A 25212-nucleotide genomic window follows, 5' to 3' on the forward strand; every position below is an offset into this window, starting at 1 on the left:
TTGCTAAGGTCATGCAGTTCAATTACTAAAGTAAAGGTGAACTTTGAATATTGAATTTCATCATAATTACTATTCATTTTTAATGAATAGAAAGTGATATCATAGAAAGTGATCTCTCATTTGAAGTATTCTTAGTAAAAATAATAAGAAAAGCATCATTCCCAATTTAAATTACAGATACTGAGCCTAGAGGAACTCAGACTCTTGCACATGACATATAAGCTTGGAGTATTACAGTCTGAACAGATCTATGTATGAGCTTTACATACTGTGGCCTCTAATGTCATAACAATCCAATGTAATTTCTCTTTCACTTTTTTTTGGATATTGCAGTCACAGTCCAACATGGAAACACGAGCCATTTGAGGAAGCATGAGATTTTAAGAATAGCTCACTTACTGCTTGCTGGAGGTGGGGAGAAAAGTGGAAAGTAAAGTTTTGAAAAGTTTTAAGAAGCTGTAAGCAGCAGTCACAACTAAGTATTTACAAGATTGTTTCAATTCTTTTCTCTTCTCCCCACTTTGCTTTTATTAATACAGACATCGTTAGAAGGTAACAGTAGTAAAATCATTCTAACAGTTACCTTCAAATATGTAATCAAATAAGAAATGATTTTGATATAGGTATACTAATGTTATAGTAATTATATAGATTTGGTATTAATTTAGTGACTTACTTGAGAAAAATGTTACATTTTTCAAAATGAATTTATCTCTTTCCCACTTTGCATTTGGTTTTGCATCTTACTGCATCAAAGGGTAATTGAAACTTTTTGAGACATCAGGACTTCGAAGAACAATTTGTATACTAGGACAAAAAATAAAATAAAATAAAATAAAATAAGATAAAATAAAATAAAATAAAATAAAATAAAATAAATAAAAAGTAGTGTTTGTGACTTGTGTGAATATACCAGTGACAAGGAGTCCCCTTCTTCCTATCTTTCAGTGCAAGTGAACAGCATGCTGTCAAGCTTACACTGGAAGAAAGGGTTTGGTTAAAACTCCTACACTCATTTCATGTCCAAAGCGAGCCTAGCATGCCAGTCTGAGAACATAACCATTCTTCAGTGTATTCTGTCACCAGGAACATATTGAAAGCAAGCAAAAAAGGATTCCTTCCCTCAACAAAAGCAAAATATATGGTTAAATCAATTATCTCCCGACTCAGTCAGTCTGAGAGATGCTGGCAGTTTGAATGAATGACCCTTCCTCCTTGCCCTACTTTCTCCAAATACATTCAACACATAGACTATAAACACAAGCACCCTGCTGAAGCAAGCTCAGATAGCAGCTTTAATAGATTTCTGACCAAGTTCACAGCCTCGTGAAATGTGAGGAAAAAAACCACCATTATAATACTAGAGCTATAAGAGCAAATGTTTACCATGATGCTTGTGGATACCATATCCTTGTGGAACTAGAATGCTTAAGCAGTCTAGGAAATACAGGAAATATGACAGCTAATGTAAAACACAACCATGTTTCAAACACATAGGAATACGTCAGTCTACCACTAACATCATAAAAAGTTATAATGAATCTTTGTGTTGACAGTTTATTTTAGAGCATTAACAAATTATTTTGCTAGCATAGTTTGCAACTGATACCTGAGATGATATTCTTGCAGTTCTGGGTAAAATTTATGTCAAGGATTTGAAATACTGTAATAATATAATAGTAAGTCTCCTGTAGCATGAAAAAGCATGCAGTTGTTGCATTCCCTTATATGTAAGTTAGGAAACTCTACTGAGAAGGCTGTAACAAATTTTGGCATTCTATTGTTTGTTTTTTTTTTCCACACTGTCATCATTCTAGACTGAGAGGGTCACATGGATTCTGCTAATACAGATCCCTTCTGAGAGCTATCTAATGAAAAAATGTGTTTTCTTCTATTTCTGATGACTTCCTCTGCTTTTATGCACTCCACCTGTGAAATTATATGGTATTTTTGTGTTCTTTCAGATTGACTTTAATACTGTCTTGCCCGATGGATCTCAAAAATTTTCCAATGGATGTGCAAACATGTATAATGCAGTTGGAAAGCTGTAAGTTTGTGCAATGTACCATCTTTCAAATACTTTTCTAGAGATTACAGCAGTTGTGCAGAGAGTAGAAATACTCCTTTCTAATAACATATGGAGAAAGAAACAAATCACCTATTTTAACGTGGGAAACGTTGATAAATTTCAAGGGAGAAGATTTTTTCATTCTTACTTTTACAGACAATCAAGTTCATGTATATCTAAATTTATTGCTAAACTTATATGGGAGAGCATAAAGAAAATAGGAGAATAAATTAAGGAAGTGGTTTATGTGATTTACGTGAAAAACTTGAAATTGAAAATTACTAGGTGTATTTAAGTGATGGGAACAAGATAATTTATACCGAGACCCTGCTCTTCAGATTCCTTCATCAGATCTTCATCTTATCTACACGTTAGAGCTACATATCTGTAGTTTTTACCTAATTATCCTAGAAATAACTAGAGAAAAGGCTTACTGTAAGGAGGAACTGTAAAAGGTTACACTACATGTATATATATATATATATATTCATGATCCTATATAGAGTATGCCACCTACACAGTGTTCTCAGCTTCTCTACTGGGGCAGGACCTTAACTCAGAGGAATATCCCTTAGAAAATCTTGGAAATGTCTGTGGACTTTCTAGGGTACAAATAGGAAGACCATACAAAGTATCATCCAGCAAGGAAGCAAAAGTGAACATGACATGATCACCAGCCACAACAGTGTAAGAAATCCTAGAAATAAGAAGGCTGCTGGGACTTGAAGTAATTCGTAGTAGAACGAGAAGGCTGACACTGAAAACACCAAGGAAAACACAGAAGACCTACTTAATGGTCTTCTTACAACAGAGAAGATCTGATGGTTTGCCTAAGCCAGGTGTTACATCAGAACTTGGAAAAAACAAACTTAACAACTGTATGTGTTTTGAATAGTCTCTTCATAAAATCAGATACCTTTCAGTTCCCATGAACTGTACTATAGGGAACAAACACTTGTTAGTTGAATGCCTCTTTGGACGCCTTGCTGTGTTTTCCAGCAGAATATTTTTCACTAACATCTTGTTTTTAATCATTCAGTAGCAGGCATGAATTCCCTGCTGCACATCCAGGTAGTACAGAGTAGTATAATGCACATAAAAGAACAGCTGAACAAAACACAGATGGCTGCTTCACTTTGAGATGTACAAAATCTTTTAATTACAGAGAAAGTTCAAACCTGATTTCACAAGGAAGAGTTGCTTTATCTATCTCTATGTTACCTGTAACTCAGACATTGAAAAATTGGGACTACGGCCAAATTACCTGGCCTGGGGCAAAAAATCTTTCAGTGAGTCAACTTTGGCTACACTTAGATAACTACTAGATCAGTGTGTTAGGTTTTCATGATCAAGCCAATAATTCCCTGAAACTGAGAGAAATGTCTCTAGGACAGATTAAAAGGAAGTGGGCACAGTAACACAATTTCCAACCTCCTACACATTTAAGAGCAGGAGGCCATCTGTCTCAAAATGATTTCCCTATCCCAGAGTACAGGAAGAGACTCAGACACTTTGGGGAAATTTACAAAAATGATCTCCTTGTTGGGTAGGAGTCTGAAAAAGTGCTTCACATGAGTCTGGACTCTGAGCAATTTTGAAAATTTAGGGAAAGATGAACAGAAGCATCCTAATTCCAGAGCATTTTAGCTAAGAGTAGGCATCCATTCCTCTTTAGAATTACAAAAGAAAAGAGGAAGATGGCTGCATATAGCATTTTCTTATGCCTTACATAAAATACCCTGAATAAAGAACTGAAATTAGATCCAAGACCATAAAGTCATCTGAGAATCTCTAACTTCTCTATTCTTTGGTGCACAGTAAAACAGCTCAAAAAGGGGCACTGAAGCAAATGTCTTGATGTTTGATGCACTGTCCAGGGATGAGGAAGTTGTGGATTTCAAAACTGAGAACAAACTTGTCATGTCCAGAGTAAATTATCCGATCACCAGGCTGTTTTATAAAAGGAAAAACAGTGACTTCAACCAAAGAGCAGCAACTGTGCTTCCAGAGGTTTCTTTCTAAAATAAACATCACTTCTGTCCTTCCCACTGAGTGTCAAGTTGGGTAGGATTTGGTACAACTTTCAATTTACAACGTTTATTAATTCCAGAATTTTTTTTAAACTGTGCCTGACCTTGCAAGCCTGGATGTGACACTAAGCAAACTGGACAATTTCTAATGAATCACTCAGTTTTCTCTTGCTCATCTTGCCACCACACAAGGACACAAAGAAAGTCTGACAGTTACTTATAAAGAACAAATAGTAGATTTTTCCTCCGCTATTAAGAAAAAAAAAAAATAAATCTAATTTTATTCAGTAATAGATATTTTCCATCAATATTGATACCATTGCTCCAGCACAAAAAGCCCTAAGAGGGAAAGATGTATAGCTTTTTTCCACAAATGGTAGTTGTACTTTGATGCAGCTTTTGTAATGGTTTTTTCCAAGGTCAGTATCTGCATCTCCATTTGCCCCTTCACTCATATCCTGAAGCACATAAAAAGTATTTAAGCGAGAGTGTATTCTATTTCAAAAGTATTTATTTTACCAAAAGATTTATCAAAAACTAGAATGAGCTGCTTTTGTATCTTTCAAAAGAAGCAAATGAAAATGCAGTTAGGATATAATCCCTTCCACATTTCTATGGTTCATGCTGGGGCAGCCTACAGGCATGTGAGATAATTTTAGTTTTATTCTGCTTGAATAAGACACAAAGAAATGTCAGCAAGATATTTATTTTTGAGGCTTATTTCACAGGAAAGATTATTATTATTTTTTTTTCTTTCATGTGCTAGATCTTCTTGTCTCTATCTTAGGTTTTGTTTTTATCTCCTGGCATTCTTTGATTCATATATTACAATTATATATATGTTGTATTATAACTTTGTCTGAAAATCAATATTCTTAAATCATCAACCAGTAGTACCATTAAAATACTACCTTAGTAATAAAAGGGAGAAATATGCCATGAAAAGCAGTATATGTAAGGGATAAAAATCATTTTACTTCAATGCTTTGTCTCTTTAAAAATCACCTTCCACTCCTTTTGATTTATAGGAGCTTTTTTGTCTTTCTAAGTAATCATCTCCCATTTTGGGGGATTTCAGAAAAAAAATTGACTCTATACTGCATAATGCTATTGCCTGAGCAGTATAATTTCTTTCTTCCCAGCCTCAACATTGGAGGGACAGGGATTGCTGAAATAGAAAGATGTGTAGGCAAGCCAATAGGTAGTCTGCATCATGGGAAATGTTGAGCACATTATTCCTCCTATAAAAACACAGATGACAAATAAAAGACCAGGGCTGTATTTCTTACCTGCCAGTGATCCTAGGGTATGTACTTGTTTGAGTATATGGCTTTTATTCTGTAGCAGGGTGACTCAACCCACTGTGTATATCATAAAGTGAGACCTCATGCACAGCTACCAAGAGACAGATATCCATACTCCTCTGTTCCCAGCTAATACAGGATGAAAGGGCAGGAGCAATTGCTGCTGAACCTACAACTGATGCTGAAGCCACAGAAACTAATATAAAAGCGACATCTGAAAACTTACAGACTTTAGCACATGGTAGGTTTGAAAGAGGTGGGAGAGGGTTGCATGTGAAATGCTGCTCTTTTCTCAAAATCTAATAAGGATAAAACTATCACAGGGAGATTCCATCAGAGGGCAATCCCTTTGGAATGTGGTGCAGAAATACTTAGAATAATGTTTTCTTGGTAATCCAGAATAAATTTAGCCTACAATCACAATACAGTTGATTTTCAGAGCTAATATTCTGAGTGGGTAACTTAAACTAGAAGAATTTATACTCACTCCAAGCCAGAAGCCAGACTGGCTAGATTTTCCAAATCCTCCCTGTGTTTTGATGCTTGAAATTTAGGGTGCAGTCCAGAACTCTACCATATTCTTTGCAGCAGTAATCTGTAGGCAGCCTGTCCTGTAGGCACGCTGTTGGGATGCCTAATGGAGAAGCAATGAAATTACTCTAGTCAACATGACTGTTGTACTTTTCTCAGATGGATGCCTACAGAACTGCTCAGTTTGCTGAATAAGTCCAATGTTACTCTTGTATCTTACAAAACCCTAAAAAAAAAAAAAAAAAAAAAAAAGAGTTTAGGTTTAAAAGAAACATAAAATAAAACCTCTAGTCAAACCAAACTCTCTAGTACAAAAATGCTAGATATTCAGGGTTTTTTTGTTTTGTTTTGCTTTTAAATGTTATTAATGTGATTGTTTATTGAAGAAGAGAAATAGAACTAATTTTAAATGTGTATATGTGTATTTTAAAAAGATGTATGAGAAGCAAAGTCTTTGAAGAATAGAACAGAATTAGCAGAAAATTTACAAGACATACCAATATTCAGGTGGATCAAAAATTAGCTCAAAAATATTCTTCATGCTTTGGAATGGTAATTTAAAAAAGGTTAGAAGGAAAGAAATTAGCAAGTAAGACAGCTGTCAGGTATTTTGGAATTGTCAAGAGAATTTTCATTTGAAGTATATGTGGACTACTGAGGACTCATGGGAATTACTTCTCTTAAATACCAAGCTTTGTTTTTCCTCTGGTGAAGTAATCCTTGAACAGCCTCAATGAAAGATGTCCATACTTTCAAGACACGTTATTAATAATTAATTTATTAATAATTTTTCAAGACAAATTTGGATGTTCACCACTCTTTTACTTATGAAAAAATAGGCTCTTATTGCACAAAGATGATATTGAATCAACTAAATTAAAATCTTCATACTCTCAACCTGTATACAGCTGTCACAAATTGCTTGATTCTATTAAAATACATTCTGTATAGCTCTATAGAACTATACATGAAGGTCGAATTGAATCTTATTTAAGGTTGGTTTGGATTTCAGAATTGAATGAATGCAGAAGTTACATGGGTTACTAAAATTGATAATAGCAAGGAAGAAAGGAAGGGAACAGATTCAAATGGCATTTTGTTCCAAGGACTTCACTTTTCTTTACAAGCATTGGTAACAACTTGTCAGTACATTTTTGAAAAAAATCATGTTTTCTGGGAAAGATCACCAAGCCCAAGAGAGCAGTCTGGTTTTCTCTCTTGTAGGCACTATGATTGCCCTTGCTACTTGGAAATATTTCAGTAAGATTGCATTCTTTTTCCCTTGAATCTTTCCTGAAGAATGTAACTGCGCACGCTGAAAATTTTCAATTTAACTAGAAAATCTTCAGTCCAGGCTAAAGATTAGAGTTTATTGGTCTTGTCTGTCTTCTGCTGAAAAGTTCTGTACAGATAATGAAGATAAATTAAATAGACTGTCACTACAGTTTCATATTATTTGATGCTTAGGTTATTCAAATAGCTACACCAAATGTTCCAAGCAGAAGTTCTGATAACCACTTTTCATCTCCTGTCTTATCTTTTCCACTTCCTCCCACGGTACAGAGTTTTGCTTTCATTTTCCCACATTTATCACAAGCTCTGTAATAGATATAAAGATTTAAAGAAAAACTTCTGTAGGCCAAATCCAACTTTACTAATTGTTTCAGACACTCTACAATGAAAATTAAGTCAAAATTCTACTTAGTCTTACAGTTTTTCATATTCATCTCAGGTAGAGGTCTGCCAGTACAATCTTCAGTAGCTTCTAAAAATCACATCAGGATCCAGAAAGTGAGTTACCTCTTTAAAAAGCTGTTTTTCTGAAAGGCCGCAGTTCTTGACTGTTCCTGAGAACTTCATCATCTGGCAACAGTCTCCTTCTGAGATTATAGTCTTGTCATATAATTACCAACAACTGACCATCTGCTTTTGCATTACAGATGTGCAGGACCTCAGACTTTGCGTTAACATAGTCAGTATTGATGCAACCTAAGCAGTCCTGTTGAACTGCTATTCAATAAAGCAATGTGGCTTTTTTCTTCCTTTTCCTACATTGATATACTTTTAGCAACTTGAGACTTCCTGACCCAGAAGTGATGTCTTTAAGGTTTGTGTCTTATATGTGTCTTATTTTTTTTTCTACCAAACTATTTATGAACAACAAAAAAATCTAATGGCCCTCTTTCCATTTACTGGTGAGGAGGCTGCAGCATCTGCAGTGCTATTATCATGCCTCTTAAGTCAGATATCAGTAGGATCTTAAAATGATAATGATCCTCCTCAACCTTATATGATGGTCATTACTGCCCTTCTATGTTACCTAGCATCATAGAAGACTGTACTGGGAAATTAAAGAAAAATAGTTTATTCAGATTTCTGGGGGAAGGGAGATAACATGCAGTTAATCTAGGAAGAAACCGATGCCAGTTACATCAGACTGCCTCTAAGTATAGAAGGCCGCATCATAGCATTTTTACACAGAATCTAGTAGTGTACTTCTATAGGTTTGTTGATTTCTGGTTCATCCTTTAACTTGCCATTAGAGGCCTACTGGTCTATTTTCTCCTCCTTTCCCTTGTATCCAAGTGGCACACCTGAAAATAAAATCTTACCTATTCTCGCAGCACCTGATTCTCTTTCACACACTTTCATTCTGCCAAGTTAAATGCATTTTACTTATCCAGAGCCTCAGTCAACACTGTTGGTCAGTCACTATAGCTGTTTCTTATTTCTTGAACATGCTCTTTCTTCCATTTGTAAAAGAGTAGTGCAGACTAGAAAGGAAACTCACCGAAAGGAAGTGAAACAAGCTGTACATCAGTGATATCAAATGTAGAAGCTAACAGACCTTCTTCCAACAATGCCCTACTTTTTCATTCTTAGAACATTACAAGACACAGACAAAAAGCATAACTAATGTGCCCTTTCCTCTCCTAGCAAGAGCATCAGCCAGAAAATAAGACCACGCAGAGAAGGTATCTGTCTTGTTGAATTATACTATTCAATGTAGCCACATTCAGATCAATTATTTTTAATTGCAGTTGTGTTTCAGAAACACTTAGCTCTAATTATAAGCTTGATCAGTGTAGATGGTGCTGCATAAACCCAGCACAAGGAGAGCTCGTTACTCACTTCAGTCATCCATTTTTGCTCAGCTAGGAGTAGCTGATCTTATACAGGCAGTGAACTACTTTATTCACCTTCATTTTTATTTCTGTACAAGTTATTTCAGCAGCAGATGGATGAGTGTACTTTTTATTCTGCAGCTGAGTAAAGTAAATGCAGACCTGCTTTGTTACAGTATCTAATCAGATTTCCATTTTGCAAATGTAGGCCTCAGTTTGCCACATACATATGCATGAATGATATATATAGCCCCACAGAACTCAAGTGGTGGCTTCAGGATTTTAAATTTATCCACATAATTTCAATATTGTAAACATTCATGACTGGCAATTGTAGGATCCTGAATCTAAAACATAACACTCTGACCTTGACACTCCAAAATTTTCCTTTCCAAAGCTCCCTATGTTTTTTTAACTTGCTGTGCACACAATCCCCACATTTGATGGTACTAAATGCTTTGGTGCCTTATTCATATCAAGACCATAAGTCTCAGCTTGTCAATGTTGCTGAGACTGAACCTCATGGTAACTTCAAAATATGCTACAATGTCTTCACGATGCTAGGCCACTTCAATAGGAAACATAAATTACCTTATTCAATAGAGTTCACAAAACTTACATGCTCCATATCTGATCTTTAGGCTTCTTGTTCACATAATACCATGCACTTAAATTGTTATTGTATTTAAACCACAGTATAATAACTACTAATCTTCATTTTAAAAAGTATTTCCATAGATATTCTCCTGTTCCCCAACATGCCCCATGCACACAATACCCACCAGCACTAAGTGCTAACTACTGTGCTATGCAGCAGGTTTTCTTCATGAAAGCAGTTAAGAAACAAACATATTTACCTGTTTTGCTCAGAGTATCTGGGGAGTTCCAGTGTGTTCTTGCACTTCTTTCTTACAAGTTCTCTGATTTTGTTTCATGTCTACAAATAACAAGATACTTTCCACTGTATTCTTCCTTTTTCTCATGCAGGCATGAAAGAATGATGTGATAGGTGGAAAAACATATTCATCAAATTGTTTGGAACCGTATCAAACACTAAAATATTTTAATTTAGAAAAGCAAGGATACCTGTGATAGGTAACAGTGCCCAATAAAGAAAATCCAGGGACAAATTAGTGTCATTGGGCACATTTGTTTGGTTTGTTTGTATTTCATATTGAATAAAGGGAGAAAAATTTAATAGAGACTAAGTCAATATATCTAATAGAAGTAAGATATACAATATACCATTTGTTTGTTTTGGAATAACATAAAATTGTATCTCCATTTTGTTCTTCTATATACATTTACTGATTCAATACAGTCTTACAAAACTAGAGTTACAGTATTGAATGATAAAGCTGTATTTGAGTATTTAAAATGTAGACTATTAAACTATTATATCAGTACTTTGTCTATACTTACCATTTTTCTTATATTACATTATTGAAGAATTAGTGGACAAAGTAGATATTCAAAGTTAAAAATACATTAGAGATGAATGAATTTGATTTAGTGAAATACCGTTTGACGCGGCAGTTGTTTCTTGTCAGTTCAATGAGTTTTACTCAGGAGATATAACTTCTGGCCATAATCTACATGCTTCAAATGCTAATCTTTACACACAACCACTTTTTGTCTGAATACACGCAAAGCCGGGTAAGAGCTATATTTTTGAATTTTTCTTGTTTATGACATTTTATATTGAATTTTAAATTGGTGTTTATAGTGTCATGCGTGCAAGCATAGATGAAAAATATACATTTAATTCATGCACTTATTTAAAAGGATATGGTTTGTTTTTATTATTTTCATCTAGTCCCAACAAAATACCAAAGAAGATAAACCAGTGTCATTCTAAATGCTTGTGAAAACCTTAGTATTAAGGGTACTCTCCAGAAGAAACAACAAATCTGAATGTGTTGCAAACTGTTTTAAATTAAGAATCAGTGACTATAAATGTGCAGAAACATTCAACAAAGACAGATCAGAAAGAATGAAGCATGTTTCAGATCTGAGGCCAGTATATCAAAACAGCATGTCTGAATAGTATTTGTAGATATATTCGAAGAGTAATAAAGTCATTGAACACAACAAGGGAAAGATTTATGTATGCATAACAAAGCGTTAATTTCCCTCACTAGAATTCAAAATTTCAGTATTTTCTGAACACTATATTTAAACACTAAATTGTTACTGAAAGGTTAAAAGATAATTTGATTTATCAGCAGGTTATTCTTAACAGCTCATTGGCTTTGGAGTAAAGTGGAAAAGAAATGTTGCAAAGAAGCTAAATGGATGAAAGCTGTATAATTTAGATGTAAAAATGACTCCATTCTTTTCCTCATGCTTCAATCTATTATATATGAGCCAAGTGTACCCTTTTGGGTCAAGCTATTTCAACAATAGAAGCCATTTAGTTTTAGATTTCAGTCTTAAAATCTCACATTGTCTGATTTCATTAAATCCTGAGAAAAAATAAATAAAACCTTAATGAGAATAGGAAGCTTTTTTTTTTTTCTTTTTGAGTTGTCACAAACAGACAACATAAACAGAAAAACATTGGAATAAAATGCCAAGGTTATATTTTATGACATATACAGTGGATATGATATATAATAAGTTTTCCCCATTGAAAGTCCACGCACATATTCAGCTGAGAGACAGATATAAATACAAGGAAAAACTATTTACTTTATACAAGGTCTGCCCATTGGTAAATACTTCAGCTACTGTTAAGATTTTTATTTAATTGTACATCCATGAGGTAAGAATAAATACAGGAATCTGAGTATTTAGTGCCAGCTCGTTCTTCACAGTCTGCTAGTATGAGATTACGATCAATTGTTTTTCCACATTTTCCACTAGAGTTAGAGAAAAGTATTTTTTCAGTTCAAATAACACCTCACTGCTGGATAAGTTTTCATTGCTTCCTTTCAAGAATTTGTATCTAAATTAATACAAATTGACATAAGCCCATAAATATAACTTCGACAGTCTGACATTTCATTCCATATAGAATGAGAGGGAAATATGATGGGGCAAGGGAGAATAAATACATAAAAATGAGCCAAACATAGCTGACCTTGATGCTACCTAACTATTAAGATTTCAAAGAAGAAAACTTTACTTTTTCCTAGCTCAGTGTGTCTGAGAATGGCAAATAATACTTTTTCACTAAATAGCCCAAAGAGATCTGTTGCATTTTCTACTTTAATAGCATTTGCTGAAGTCATCACTACTTGGTATGTCCCTGCTTTTCAAAGTTTGCCACTGACTTAGAGTGTATTTTTTTTTTTTTTTTTTAGTTGGATACACAATGAATGATCTCATTTTTGAATGGCAAGAAAAAGGAGCAGTTCAAGTAGCAGAAGGCCTCACCCTGCCACAGTTTCTGTTGAAAGAAGAAAAGGATTTGTGTTACTGCACAAAGCATTACAATACAGGTAGGAAAGCATATTAGTGATGAAAACCAAAAAGCCATCATTTTACATTATTGTTATTTTGGATAAGTTTATTTGTTTATTTAATATTCTCAGTGAACTCACAAGATTGAAACATACAGGTACATTTTTCAGGACAAGGTAGTTTTAAACAATTGACACTATGAAACAAAAGCTCCTGGTGGCTGAGAAAACTTCTATCTCAATAAGCTTAAGAAAATATATATTTGAAAGAATAAAGAAGTAATTCAGTCAGGAGTTGGATTTATTTATTTATTTATTTATTGTGAGAGCTAAGACTACATACACACTTCAGGATCTGAAGCACTGCCAAGACCAAAGAGTCCGTATGATGTGCACTAGGCTCTGCCTGGCTACATCAGGAAAAGACTCTATTACTTCTTCTAAGCCCATATGGGCTTCTAAGCTATCCCTGCCTTGTTTCTTAATAGCAAGGAAAAAATGCAGACCAGCTGAAAGTATCCTTGCTGTACCATAGATGAGTGTACAAACTAGATGAGGCTTTCCAGAGTGGAGACCTTTGACTGTGATGTTATGTTTAGCTTATCACCTCTAGGATACTGGAAAAACAAAGTTTTATCATTACTAATTTAGTCATTCTGTTTCTAATTGTAAACAAAGCTGCCTTTGGATTATCACAAGCATAATAATCCTCTAAAAATATATATATAGCAAATTCTAAGAGTACACAGCTTTCATCTTCATCAAGTTAAAAACAAACAAAGCACTTAGGATTCTTTCATTCATCCATTCTTTCAAAGTCTGCTCTCTATTGTGATTATTGATATGCTAAACATAACTTGAAATTTAAGTTTCAAACTAGCTTATTCATATTTTGCTGAATTGATAGAAGGGAGAAAATTCAGCAGGCAGCATTCATAAAGAACATCCTGTTGCAGTGAAAATAAAAGTGCTTTTCCACACTGAATGTATCACAGCTGCCCTGATACCCTAAGGGCAGAGAACTGAAGGTTCTCTAACGATTTCTATTTAGATTGGTGAAACAGTGTGTAAGGTGGAATGATACAAAGATGATAACAGATATTCAAAAGGCTATTTATAAGGAAAAACTCACCAATACAGACACCTTCACCAGGAAATACTGAGGCAATCCCCACCAGGGAGCAATCTCCAAGAGATGCTTCCTTAGTGGTGGCCAGCCCTTAAATGAGGTCTAGAGGAATGTGGACTCAAGCTCCACCCCTTCCGGGAGCACAGCTAAATTACTCTCACCTGTGCTCCCACAACTGACCCAACACTTGCCTCAGCTGATTAATCAGAGGTTCAGGCTGTGATTACTAATTTCCCATACACAGTGAAAGTCATAATGGCCAGTAGCTACCTTGCATCAGTTCCTACAAGCAGTCAAATAGCATCTTGAGGCTTATTCCAGAGTCTACTTGTTCTGATTCTCCCTCTAGGACTACCACCAAAGTACAATAGAAAAGTCATTAAATTCTCCAGTATGGAAGTAGAACTGCAGATAGATCTTGCAGGGTATGTGTTCCCCCATGGTCTACCCAGGGATGTTTTGTTTTGTTTTGAACAAACATTATCTGGATGTTTTATTTCATCCATATAAAAATCAGGTTTAGTGTCTATAAAACCATTGTACAGAACAGAATCTTACTTTACGTTCTACTAGCAGATCTAAATCTAAGTCAGCCATTTAGGCTGAGTGCATTCTAGTCACTGAAGAAGTCTCAGCCTCTTTCCTGTTCTCTATCAGAACTCAATCTTATGCTGAATCTGAGCCGCTAGCTGTTCTTCAGGGGGGAAATTGCAGTGCTGGAAGAAAGGACCATGATAACAGTTGAATTGCCCCAAATGATGTTAGCAAATATTCACAGCTAGCAAAATTCTGGCCCATTGACTGGCTGGTTGTTAGGCCTTAGTTTGTCTGCATCCAACATTTGACATGTGTTGGATATTTTATATTTTGAACTAGTGCTCACCTCTAATGTACTGAGAATGAATTATTTGTGCAGTGCTCCTAGCTGATGGTCTCTCTTTCGCAGGCTGAGATCACTGCATGAGTGTGTCTCTTCTGATCCATCCAAGCACCCAGGCAAACACTAAACCACAGCTAACCTGACTTTGAATTTGAAATGGACTACAGGAAAAAAACAGGAGATCACAGCTGGATGATGGCTTCAGCTAGGAAAAAACAGCACAGCTTCTGCTGGCTGCTTCCTAGCTGAAGCTTGCATCTGCTAGTGCGTATGTTGCTTTTTTATTCTGCTTCAGCCAAGTTTATGCAGGTGGTTCTGATTTTAGCCAGGAAGGGCAAAAACTAACAACACCCTTTCTACAGTTAGACCAAGAACTGCTGCAAATAGTCTCTGCTAAGACTGACTTCTGTTTGCTGCCTTTTTCCTCTGATGTATCCTATAGACAAGAAAGACTAGTAATCTGTGCAAAAACAGAGGGGTTTCTATTTGGGTAGGCACCTGTCTCCCTGGGAAGTTGCTGCCTATTAAGTTCAGCACTAATGGGAACAGAGGAGAGGAGGAACACAGCAGTGTTGGCTGGGAAGCAGACTACAGCTGAGGGGAAAATCCCAATGTCAATGTAACTCCATCTGCTCTTATGTGGACTGGCAGGTGCAAAAACTCACTGGGCCTAAGAGGAAGGCAGGAATATTAAGTCACACATTCAGTGGAGTTAAAAAGATTTACAACATGTACATTTAGCATGTACATTTTATAACTAATGCCTTTGTAAATATGGTAGTTTGATTTTATTATTTATTTATTTATTTAGTGTCCTTTGGCAGAATAAAGGTTTGACACAATGGAATTTACTATAGCACTGTAGAAATAACTAGTGGCCTGTTAAAAGAAATACTATGAAAACAACAAAATTCAGAATATAATTCCAAGCACTTATAATGCATTTGTGTTTCACTTTATGTAGTATTCATTTCCTTATGGCTAATGTTAGAGCATAACATAGTATACCAAGTAAAGAACAAGCTTGTTCTTTGAATCTTTCATAAATCTGATACATAAATGTCATTAGGATGATAAATATTAATGCACTGTTAATGGAACCATTTCTTATAAAACAGCATTTTGGCAGATGAAGCTGAAATAGGAAAATGCTATCAAAAGCTACTTGAAAGCATATCAAGAAAGAAAACCCTCATATCAATTAAGAAATAAATAACTAAAAGTCTTTCCATATTAAATTTGGAATTAAGAAATGCAATTATTCAAATAAGCAGGAAATCTGTCAAATATATATTTCTTGCTATGATAAAAACTTTCACATATACAGTATTTATAGTAATAACATTGCCTTCAGCACAGTTTATGCCTGATTAATGTAAGCATTGAGTAGAATTAGAAAATATAATGAGATCAGGTCAGGATCTCTGAAAAAAAATCTACAATTTACAGAGTAAAATGCCTAGATCAGAGAAAACCCTGATCACACGTTTTGGCCCTTCTATGTGCAGACAGATTTTTTTTGTTCTAGTTCTTTTAAATCAGTAGAAGTTGCTTGATGCTCAGTATTCAGAAAAATAAGGCTACTCAATCTGTTTCTTGAAGTAGCCCATTCGTAAGTCTGTTTCTGTTTTTAAGTTGAAACAATTTGAATGGAGGTAAAGGGAAATACTTTAGGGGATCTCTTGTTGATGACCTAGCACCTGCACTGTTGTCACTACATTTTCTTCCAATTCATTGGAATAAAGAAAAAATAATGTAAGCTTAAAATTGAACCAAAACATAATGGGAGTACAAGGTTTTTCTTTGCAGCCAATAATACTTCCAAACATTAAGTGGGATAAAAAAAAAATGTGATCACACAGAGTAATTTTTCTATGTCACAATGATCTGTGTCTCTAACACCTCATTGCTTTTATAAGGAAATAAGTGTTCCAGAACTTATTTAATTTTTAAATTTACAGTTTTTCAGACCACTTTCTTTCCACAGTTAATCTTTTTGCAATGGCGTAATGAGAATTAAAACACCATTCATTAAAGAAGAAATATATTTGATGCAGCATACACTCTAGATAACTACGTATTTCTATTGAATATTTATTCTTTGTTATAAAAAGGAAAGTTCACATGTATTGAAGTCCGATTTCACCTCGAAAGACAGATGGGTTACTATCTCATCCAGATGTACATACCAAGTCTTTTGATCGTGATTCTCTCCTGGGTGTCATTTTGGATCAATATGGATGCAGCTCCAGCCAGAGTGGCTTTAGGCATAACGACTGTACTGACCATGACAACACAAAGCTCAGGCTCACGAGCATCACTTCCAAAGGTAGGTGGAATTTCCTGCATGTGTACCGCATTAATACAAAGTAAAACATTATGTGGCAAATAAACTCCTTAAGTCAATCCTATACATTTTGATCAATAACACTTATTATTCTGAAGGAGGTAAATAGCTTTGAAATATTTATCCAATTGCATGCTAAATACCATAGACCTCAACAAGCGATGAAAACAATGTTTGTCTGTACCAAATGAGTGCTACTTGAGATCAGTTAACTAGCTTGTCCTTTTCTAGATCCCAATATCTAGCAATGTGCTACCAAATATGACTGAATTTCTAAAGGGAATTGCTTTAAAGGCTGTTTTTCCTTTGAGTTGTTATTCCCTTACCATCTTCATTGTAGTTAGTGGTGAAAAAAAATGTACACAATAAAAACTAATTCCACTTCTGTATTAGTTTTAATATGGATTTTTACAGTAAGTTTGCTGCTTACATTTTTCTACATTTTTTTGTATATGGATCTTAATCTGCCGGAGTGTAGCATCAGTGGATGAGAAAATGAAACACTGTAAAAACTCTGAAAAGCAAGAAAGTAAGGGGTTACCAAAGGGAGATGCAGACATATTTTTCACATTCTTGAGGCCTGATGCTAGCTCTGCTGTCTTAAATGATAAAACTCTTGTAAATCTCTACACAGAGAATGTTCCATATTTGCAGTCCAGATTATGTCCTGGAGCTGAGCTTGGCAACGAAGGACTGCAGTGAGTTCATCAGTTCTGTAACTCATTTTCAGTGCTTCTACTGAATTTAAATCTATATCTTTAATTTACTCTGACTGTATTAGTAGAAAAAATGAACATATCAGAGTTTTGCATCTCACATCTATCACCTAATTTCTAGTCTGGGAACATTAAATAAGTATAAGAGAATAATTCTTAGCTTCATTGACTGGGAGAAATGGAGCAAGAGCATGTGATCATTGTGGATTACTTGGTTTATAATAAGATATAGAGTACATTAAGAGAACCTGTTAGGAAGAAAAACAGTAAACACATTTGTGAAAGATGACACTTAAAAATAATCATTAAAATATAAGTAATCTACTGTTTTCTCTCTTATTATTGAACTTTCATGTGAAAAATTGTTTCAAAAAAGATTGTTAGCATTTGGAGATATTAATGAGCTTCTTCCTCACATGAAATGATAAACTTTACATCTTTGCTTTGAAAATATTTAGTCTTCTTCTCTATTTTCTTCTTAGGTGTCATATGTCAAAGCAATTGACATCTGGATGGCTGTTTGTCTGCTCTTTGTATTTTCTGCGCTTTTGGAATATGCAGCTGTAAATTTTGTGTCAAGGCAGCATAAAGAACTCCTGAGATTCCGGCGGAAGAGGAAGAAGAACAAGGTAAACCTAACAGTATTCGCAGTTTGGAAGGGACTAATTTATGCTGGGATATGGGCTCAGTTTGGTAAACACACTGCTGCTTAAAGTGGCAATATAAATAAAATGGCGGCACAAAATGAAATCCACTCTCGGCAGAGGGTCACTACAAGGACTATGTGCTGCATAAATCCAACTTGAATTCTCAAAAGGAGGATTAAGAGGGCTTTAAATGAGGCATGGGCCATGTGGGAGCCATCTGCACAGACACGAATTTGCTGCGTTAGAAGAGTCAGATTATACTTCAGTGGATCAATATGACTAGTACTTGCAGCACTTTGTACAGAATTAAGATTCAACAAATATTGTTCCTTATTTCACTCTAGTAGGCAGTTCAAAGATTTAACAGCTGTATTTCATGTATTTTTAACATAGAAATTAATTCTTGAATTGATTTTATTTGTGGGATATACATTTTTTAAGGGGCCAAGAAGAGTATTTTCCCATGAGTCAATTTAGTGTAAATGGTTCATGCAATTAGCAAAGAGCTTTAATAGAGCAATGGCTACTTATATTTATTTTATGGCAGAAGCATCTCAACTACTTTTAAAGGAAGTCACTGCTAATGTGTAAAGTCTAGCAAGTAAGGTTACAAGTTTAAATTTGTGATAAGCAAAATGTTTTACAACAGCATCCAAAAATGCCTACTTCTGATTTTTCAAAGAGAAAATACTTCTTCTGCCTTCTCATTCAAAGAGTACCCACCACTGCTGTCATGCAGAGCTTTTTCACTGGCATTCAGTCAACACCTACAGTGTGGATGGAAGTCTGACTGTAGCAACATGACAAGTTCAGGCATCTTTCATTCCTGAAGACTAAACTCAATTTATTCCTTACATCACAAGAAGTTCATTTCCAAGTTGTTTTATTTTTAAACTTTTTACTTAGATGATATTGAAAATCTGTAACTTTGGAAAGCATATCTAAGCAGTGTCAACTAGCAAGAGTCCCCATTAAAAGACAGGCTAGACATTCATATAAAAAAAGACATTTTTGTATGTTTGCCTCTTCCTGTGTGCTCAGACTTGTTCAGGTGCATACAGAAGCTCATTTACCATTGCTTAGAGGGTGATTCAGACTGTGTGTGTCTGCTTTCTGAATTTGTCCCCATTAAATATATATATATTATTATTTTTTTATTTGTTTGCTGACAGCAGCAGAAAAATGTTCTTTCTGTGACACAAATGAGGAAGGCAAGATTTTTTATTTTATATTTTTTTTATTTTATTTTTGTTTGCTTGTTTATTTTTCCTTGTGGCAGGGTGTTTACTTGAAAATATGGCAGCTCTCTAAAAGCTGCTTGAAGATTTGGACTGTGGGGGATAGGCTGGGCAGATACAGACTACTGGGCAGGTGGGCCATGATAGATGTGCCCCATGTCAGATATAAACAACTGTGTTGAGTGATATTTCTTGTGAGTGTACTTTCAGTCTATTTTTAATGGAATTAAGTGTTTTGCTGGACTAGTTTGTACAATCCTTTCCCTCAGGGCATGTTCCCACACTTTAGCTTACTGTCATCCTCCTTCCCTGGAAATCCTGTAAGCCACATAGTTTCTAAAAATCATATTTTCAGTATTAGGAGTAGCCAGTAACAGCTGCAAACAGCCAAAGGATCAAATCCTGCAAGTAATATACACATGATTATGCAAAACAATTTGCTACTTGACTTTTTAACAACAGCATAAGATTCATCCATATCAAGACTGTGAACTTCCATAAATTCCAGATCTTTTTCCAGAACTACTGCAGAACTATTTTCTTTCATGAAATTGATTATTCTGTGCTAAATGTAGTACCTTGCTCATACACCTACTGATTATGGCCCTATATTTTTTGGACTCTCTGTTCAAATTGTTGGATTAATTTTGGTTAAAAACATATGCTCAAATAGATTTGCTTTATTCTCCAAGCTTGGTGTCTTTCATAAATCTAATCAAAATAATTGGTTATTCTTTCTTACTAATGATTAAAAACATAGGAGATATAAATACTCTTAAAAACTATATGATCAGAATCTGAGGAAAATAATTGAATTTCAAGAAAAACTATACAGTTGTACACAATACAACGTACAGAGATGTATCAAGAGGTTTTGGCACCTAAAGCTCATCTGTCTTTGCCATTTTCCTTTTGCTATTTTATTTTTTTTTCTTACCACTGCTTCCTTCTTACCCACTTTAATACAATACTTGCTGCCTCTCTTCCTGGGCAACAGTAGCTGAAACATCAAAGATGATTCTTAGGTATAACTGCACCCTCTGGCTACCATTTTTATCGTTGTAACTATGGACCTCATTAATGAGTCCAAATAACTGAAAGGCATATTGCTTTTTAGAAGCCCAATACAATTCCTACAGAAGTGACAAAAATTTGTAGATGCTTTGAGCAAGTCTGGGATTTTGTTATAAACACACAAATAAAAACATAAAAGCAGTTATTGCACCATAATATGCAATCTATCCATTGCTTTTTTGTCCAGTAGGTGTCACAATAGGAGATTATTTTCTTGTTTCTTTATGATTACAGAAATGGCAAAATACATCTTGAGAATATGTAAATTTTTACTCCCAGTTTAAAACGTCATTTGGTAGTCAGCATCTGATCTATTGTGCTTTAATTCTGTCTGAGAAGGAAATCTATCTAATGAAGACAAGTTTCACAAATATTATATTGCTGATGTGATGAAAACACTTTCAGAATGAATGAATATGAATTGTTTATTTAAATGTACCCTTCTTTAGGTCTTGAGAAACAAAAGAAAAAAAAAGTCAAAATTAGAAGAACTGTATAGGACCACCAAAACATACCTATAATCAGTGCTTATACTTAGTTGCATTTATTCTGTATGGGGAAAAAAGCATGAACTGTGTACCTATGTTAAATACCAGTAATTTTAGATTAGCTTTTAAAATATTTAGTTTTCAAGAACAGTCAATCTTTGAATTCTATTTTCCAAAATCTAAAGATCACAGGTATCTTTAGTGAGGAAAATAGACATGCAAACTAGATTGTCTTTAATGGTAATCATACCTCTTTTCTTTTGTTTTCTTTTTGGTCAACCCATCCATTTTGCTGAAAGTATTTTGAGGGAATTCTTGATGGAAATGAAATCAATGAATCATTACAGCATAGCAATGGCTTGAGATGTGCAGGACCTATAGACGGGACTTTGCCTCAAATCTACAGTACAAATTTAAGGGTAAACTATGAAGAAGATGTCCCATTTGTCAAAATGTGATATCCAGTCATTAACAGAGGCCCTGTCCTTTTGTCTGAAATAATGTCTTCCCATGTGGATTCCATTCATTGCTACTTGTATGTGATGACGTGAAATGTTAAGAAAGGTATCTGTCTCATTAATTTTGTAATCTATTCTGAGCTGTTTAAATCTGGATTAAAACATATTAAAATTTTGTTGTCTGCAATTGCAAAGAATCAGTGACATCAGTTCAAGGGGAAATCAATTGGTACCAGATTAGCAATTAAAACCAAGCCGTTTGCAGTGTAGAACAGTTAAGTCATAAACAATAGTGTTCAAATAACCAAAGCCACAGCTGCAAATAAATCCTCAAACTCTTACCAGAACCTGCAGTCAAAAGGCCACACAGATATTTTTAGTATTTACATACTATTCCTCAGGAGATATGTATTATTAAATATGCAAAGAGAAAGAGCACAGTCACATGGCCACAGAAAGTGAAAGCATTCTAGTACTTTATAGCTGAGTACTCTGCAGTAATATGTTGGTAAGAAAATAAACTAATCACTAAGATTTCCTTGGGCCTTCAAAAATTTCTACTTTTTAAATTAAAATACATTATCTAAAATTATCATTCTTTGATTACAGCAATTCAGAGGTAATAACATATTTACATATAACTTTCAAATTGCTAGTACCAAAGCAGTATTTGTGAAAAGCACATTCGTGCCAAAGCTTTATTGAAGTTCATTTGCATTTAAACTTTAGAAGTTTTATCTAAAATTAAAAAACATTATTTTTAAACAATTATGCACTAAAATGAATACATGCACACACAGAAAACAGCTTCATTATTACATTTTGAAAGAAAAAAACACCCCAAATGCAATAGACTTCTCCAAGAAGACCCACTGTCAAGATATTCCACAAAAATGTGCAGGGCATCCATTAGATGACTTCAACAGCTGTGACAGCTGTGGTTAACACATGGACTATCAGAAACATTTCTAGTTTAAAAAAAAAAAAAAAAAAAAAAAAAGGGCTGTAGCCAAGTCAATTTATAAAAGCACATGGAGTACTGCTGTCATTTTATATTAATGCTCTCAAAAAAGCACTCAGATGTTATTATCAACAATAATAGTAACTGCAACTTTCCCGTTTAAGAGTGCTCTTAGATATGAACCTATTCCCAAATTAATGCTTTTTATACACTACAAACCTGCTAGAAAACTTCAAGAACTACATCTTAGATATTCCAGCTGGTACACCAGAAAACAGTTATGGTAGTACCCAGTGTTCCATAAGGTGCCCTTTCCTGTGTATGCTTTATAGCCCCACCACTTGAGTCTGACTTGTCAGGCTTCAACCACCCTGCCTGCCATCGTGGAGACACCATCCATCCAGCATCACTGGGATAGAATTCTAGAAGAATCTTAACATTAACTCCTCAACAGCAAAGAGTACTTCTGATCATCCTGCTTGTAGATTAAGTTCAGAATGTCTACAAGTAAAAAATAAGCGGGAATCTGGCCTTTAAACTATTTTTAGAGGATTGCTCAACTTGGATAGATGTAGAACAGAGACAGTAAAGAGAAAACAGAATGCCTCATCCTGAAAACATAGCCAACTGAAATCTGCTACTCAGCAGAATTATTTTATAATCATTTTGAGCAGATGCAATCATAAACATTATCTTCTGGAGAACCAATTTACAGATTTTTGTTTGTGTAAAGTTCCTGAAATAGCAAGTACAGCATAAATTCTCACATCTACCATATTTGTAACTTCTGATAACTGGAATACATCACTACAACACTTCTGGAATACAATTATGGGCACTGTTTTATGGGCTGGTTCGGCCCAGTTCCATGACTAGCAGGACAGGGAAACCCATGGATCCAAGCCCCAGGAAAGGGGAAAGGGAAAAAAGGGGAAAAGGTAGAGAGAGACTGCCTAAAATCAAAACAGTGGCAACGATCTGAGGAGAAACAAAGTGATTTACCAAATAAGATATCAGAATGCAAGATAACACACTATAGTACAAGATACTTCAATATCATTAGAATTAGAGTAAAAAATCAAGTAAAATGAGAGAGAGCATCCAATAGCCAAAGGCTTCAAATAATGTGATGAGACAGCACCTGCAATAGATAGGAGCTGGACAACTGAAAGGGGAATCTCAGTTATCCAGGAATCCTATAAGTGAAGCCTGAAGTCAAAAAGTTTGGAAACAGGAGTAGTATCACATGCTAAAGAGGCCCCACCATACAATGAACTATCAGAAAATGAAAAGAACTTTGCCCTGTTCACAGATGGATCATGTCATACTGTGGGGAAGTATCTTAGATGGAAAAAAAAAAAAAACCAACTAAACCATGTCACTTTTTTCTGACAGGAGCGGAACACTACTGTAGTAATTAGTTTTATCACGTCATCAAAATTCATCCTAACATTTTGTATTTCTGTTATTCATCTCCATATGGAAGTGAATCAATGATTTTTTTTCCTCATCCTTTGCTTTCATGTTAATTTTCCTTTTTTTTTTTTTTTTTTTTTTTTTTTTTGTTAGTGTTTTTATATGAGAAGTATGTTACAGATTCAAAGTATGGCAGCTTCAGTGAATTGTAGTCATCTAACAGTTTATTCAGCTTAAATATACAAGAAAGTACTGTAATTAGATTACAACTACAGCAGTTGTGTGATTCAGCCATGCTGAATGTTCATGCTGTTCACTTCAAACTTACTAATTTATATACATTCTCTTGCCAATAACTGATTCAACTAATATTGCTAACAAAGTTAACTGGTAGTTTTCTAAATGAAGAATTTTATTCTTCTACCAAGTACTATTTAATCAAAACTTTAATATGTTCAGAATTAATCATCCATTGAAAAACATTTTCAAATACACTGACATTTTCAAAACTGAGAGTTTTGAAGTTGAGATTTAAGCTAAGCTAAGTGAGAAGTTGGCACAAAAAAAAAAAAAAAAAAAAAAAAAAAAAAAAAAGAGGTTTACCTAAAACACAAAAGCTTCAGAATTATTGAACCAAAACACTAATTACTTTACTTACTGTGGTAAATGTAAAGTTCATATCATTTTCTTTTAAGCAGTTTCAAAATATCAAAATTTTTCTATCAACAGAAAAAAAAAGACTGCTTCTTCCTCTTATTTGAATACTTACTTTCCAAAAAAGAAATAAAATGCTAAGAAATTCTTAATAAGAATTTTTAGAAGAAATAAAATGTTATATTTTGTCATGCTTTACAGAATTCTAGATTGTTAAACCAAGTAGGTTAAATTAGACATAAAAAATAGGAAAAGATTTTTTTAACTTGCAAATGCCATCAAAATCATAGAACTATCCTTGAGTACCGCATACACTAGAAAGATATGTTGAAATGTATTTCAAAATGAAATTTGGTGCTGGCTTTGCAGTCTGGTTATTATTTATCACTCCGCACTTGTACCTCCTTTATAGAGAATATTTATAACCAGATAAAGAAACATAGTTTCCAGACAGAAGCAACATTCCTGAAACCTATGCTATGAAAATATATATATCTTCAAGATCATTTACTTTTGTGTTCTTATCTTGTGATTTAAAACCACTTTCACTCACAGCTACCTGAATTCAGAATGTTTTTTACAATTTTCACCTTAATTGTCAGAATTAAAATTCTGGCCTTCAGCTTTTATTTATTTTATTTTAAAATTTACTCTATATATTTTTAAGATACTAATTCTATTTTTAAGTATTTTATATTATTTCTATTCTAAACTAAGATACTTTACATACTGTTTGCTTTAT

At 34.4% G+C, this 25212-nt stretch overlaps 1 protein-coding gene across 3 annotated transcripts in view; it reads left to right on the forward strand.

The window, feature by feature from the left end:
- GLRA3 (glycine receptor alpha 3) overlaps window positions 1-25212 on the forward strand; it is a 62735-nt gene that overhangs the window by 36394 nt on the left and 1129 nt on the right. For 2 of the 3 annotated variants that reach the window (XM_072335478.1, XM_072335480.1), the window contains exons 5-9: window positions 1965-2047; window positions 12364-12501; window positions 16586-16800; window positions 18017-18163; window positions 21281-21400. In XM_072335478.1, coding sequence (XP_072191579.1) covers window positions 1965-2047; window positions 12364-12501; window positions 16586-16800; window positions 18017-18163; window positions 21281-21400 — 703 coding nt within the window. The remainder of the gene's footprint in view (window positions 1-1964; window positions 2048-12363; window positions 12502-16585; window positions 16801-18016; window positions 18164-21280; window positions 21401-25212) is intronic. The other variant, XM_072335479.1, reaches the window with a different exon arrangement.

Source organism: Excalfactoria chinensis, chromosome 4, assembly GCF_039878825.1.
Source record: "Excalfactoria chinensis isolate bCotChi1 chromosome 4, bCotChi1.hap2, whole genome shotgun sequence".
Classification (NCBI taxonomy): domain Eukaryota; kingdom Metazoa; phylum Chordata; class Aves; order Galliformes; family Phasianidae; genus Excalfactoria; species Excalfactoria chinensis.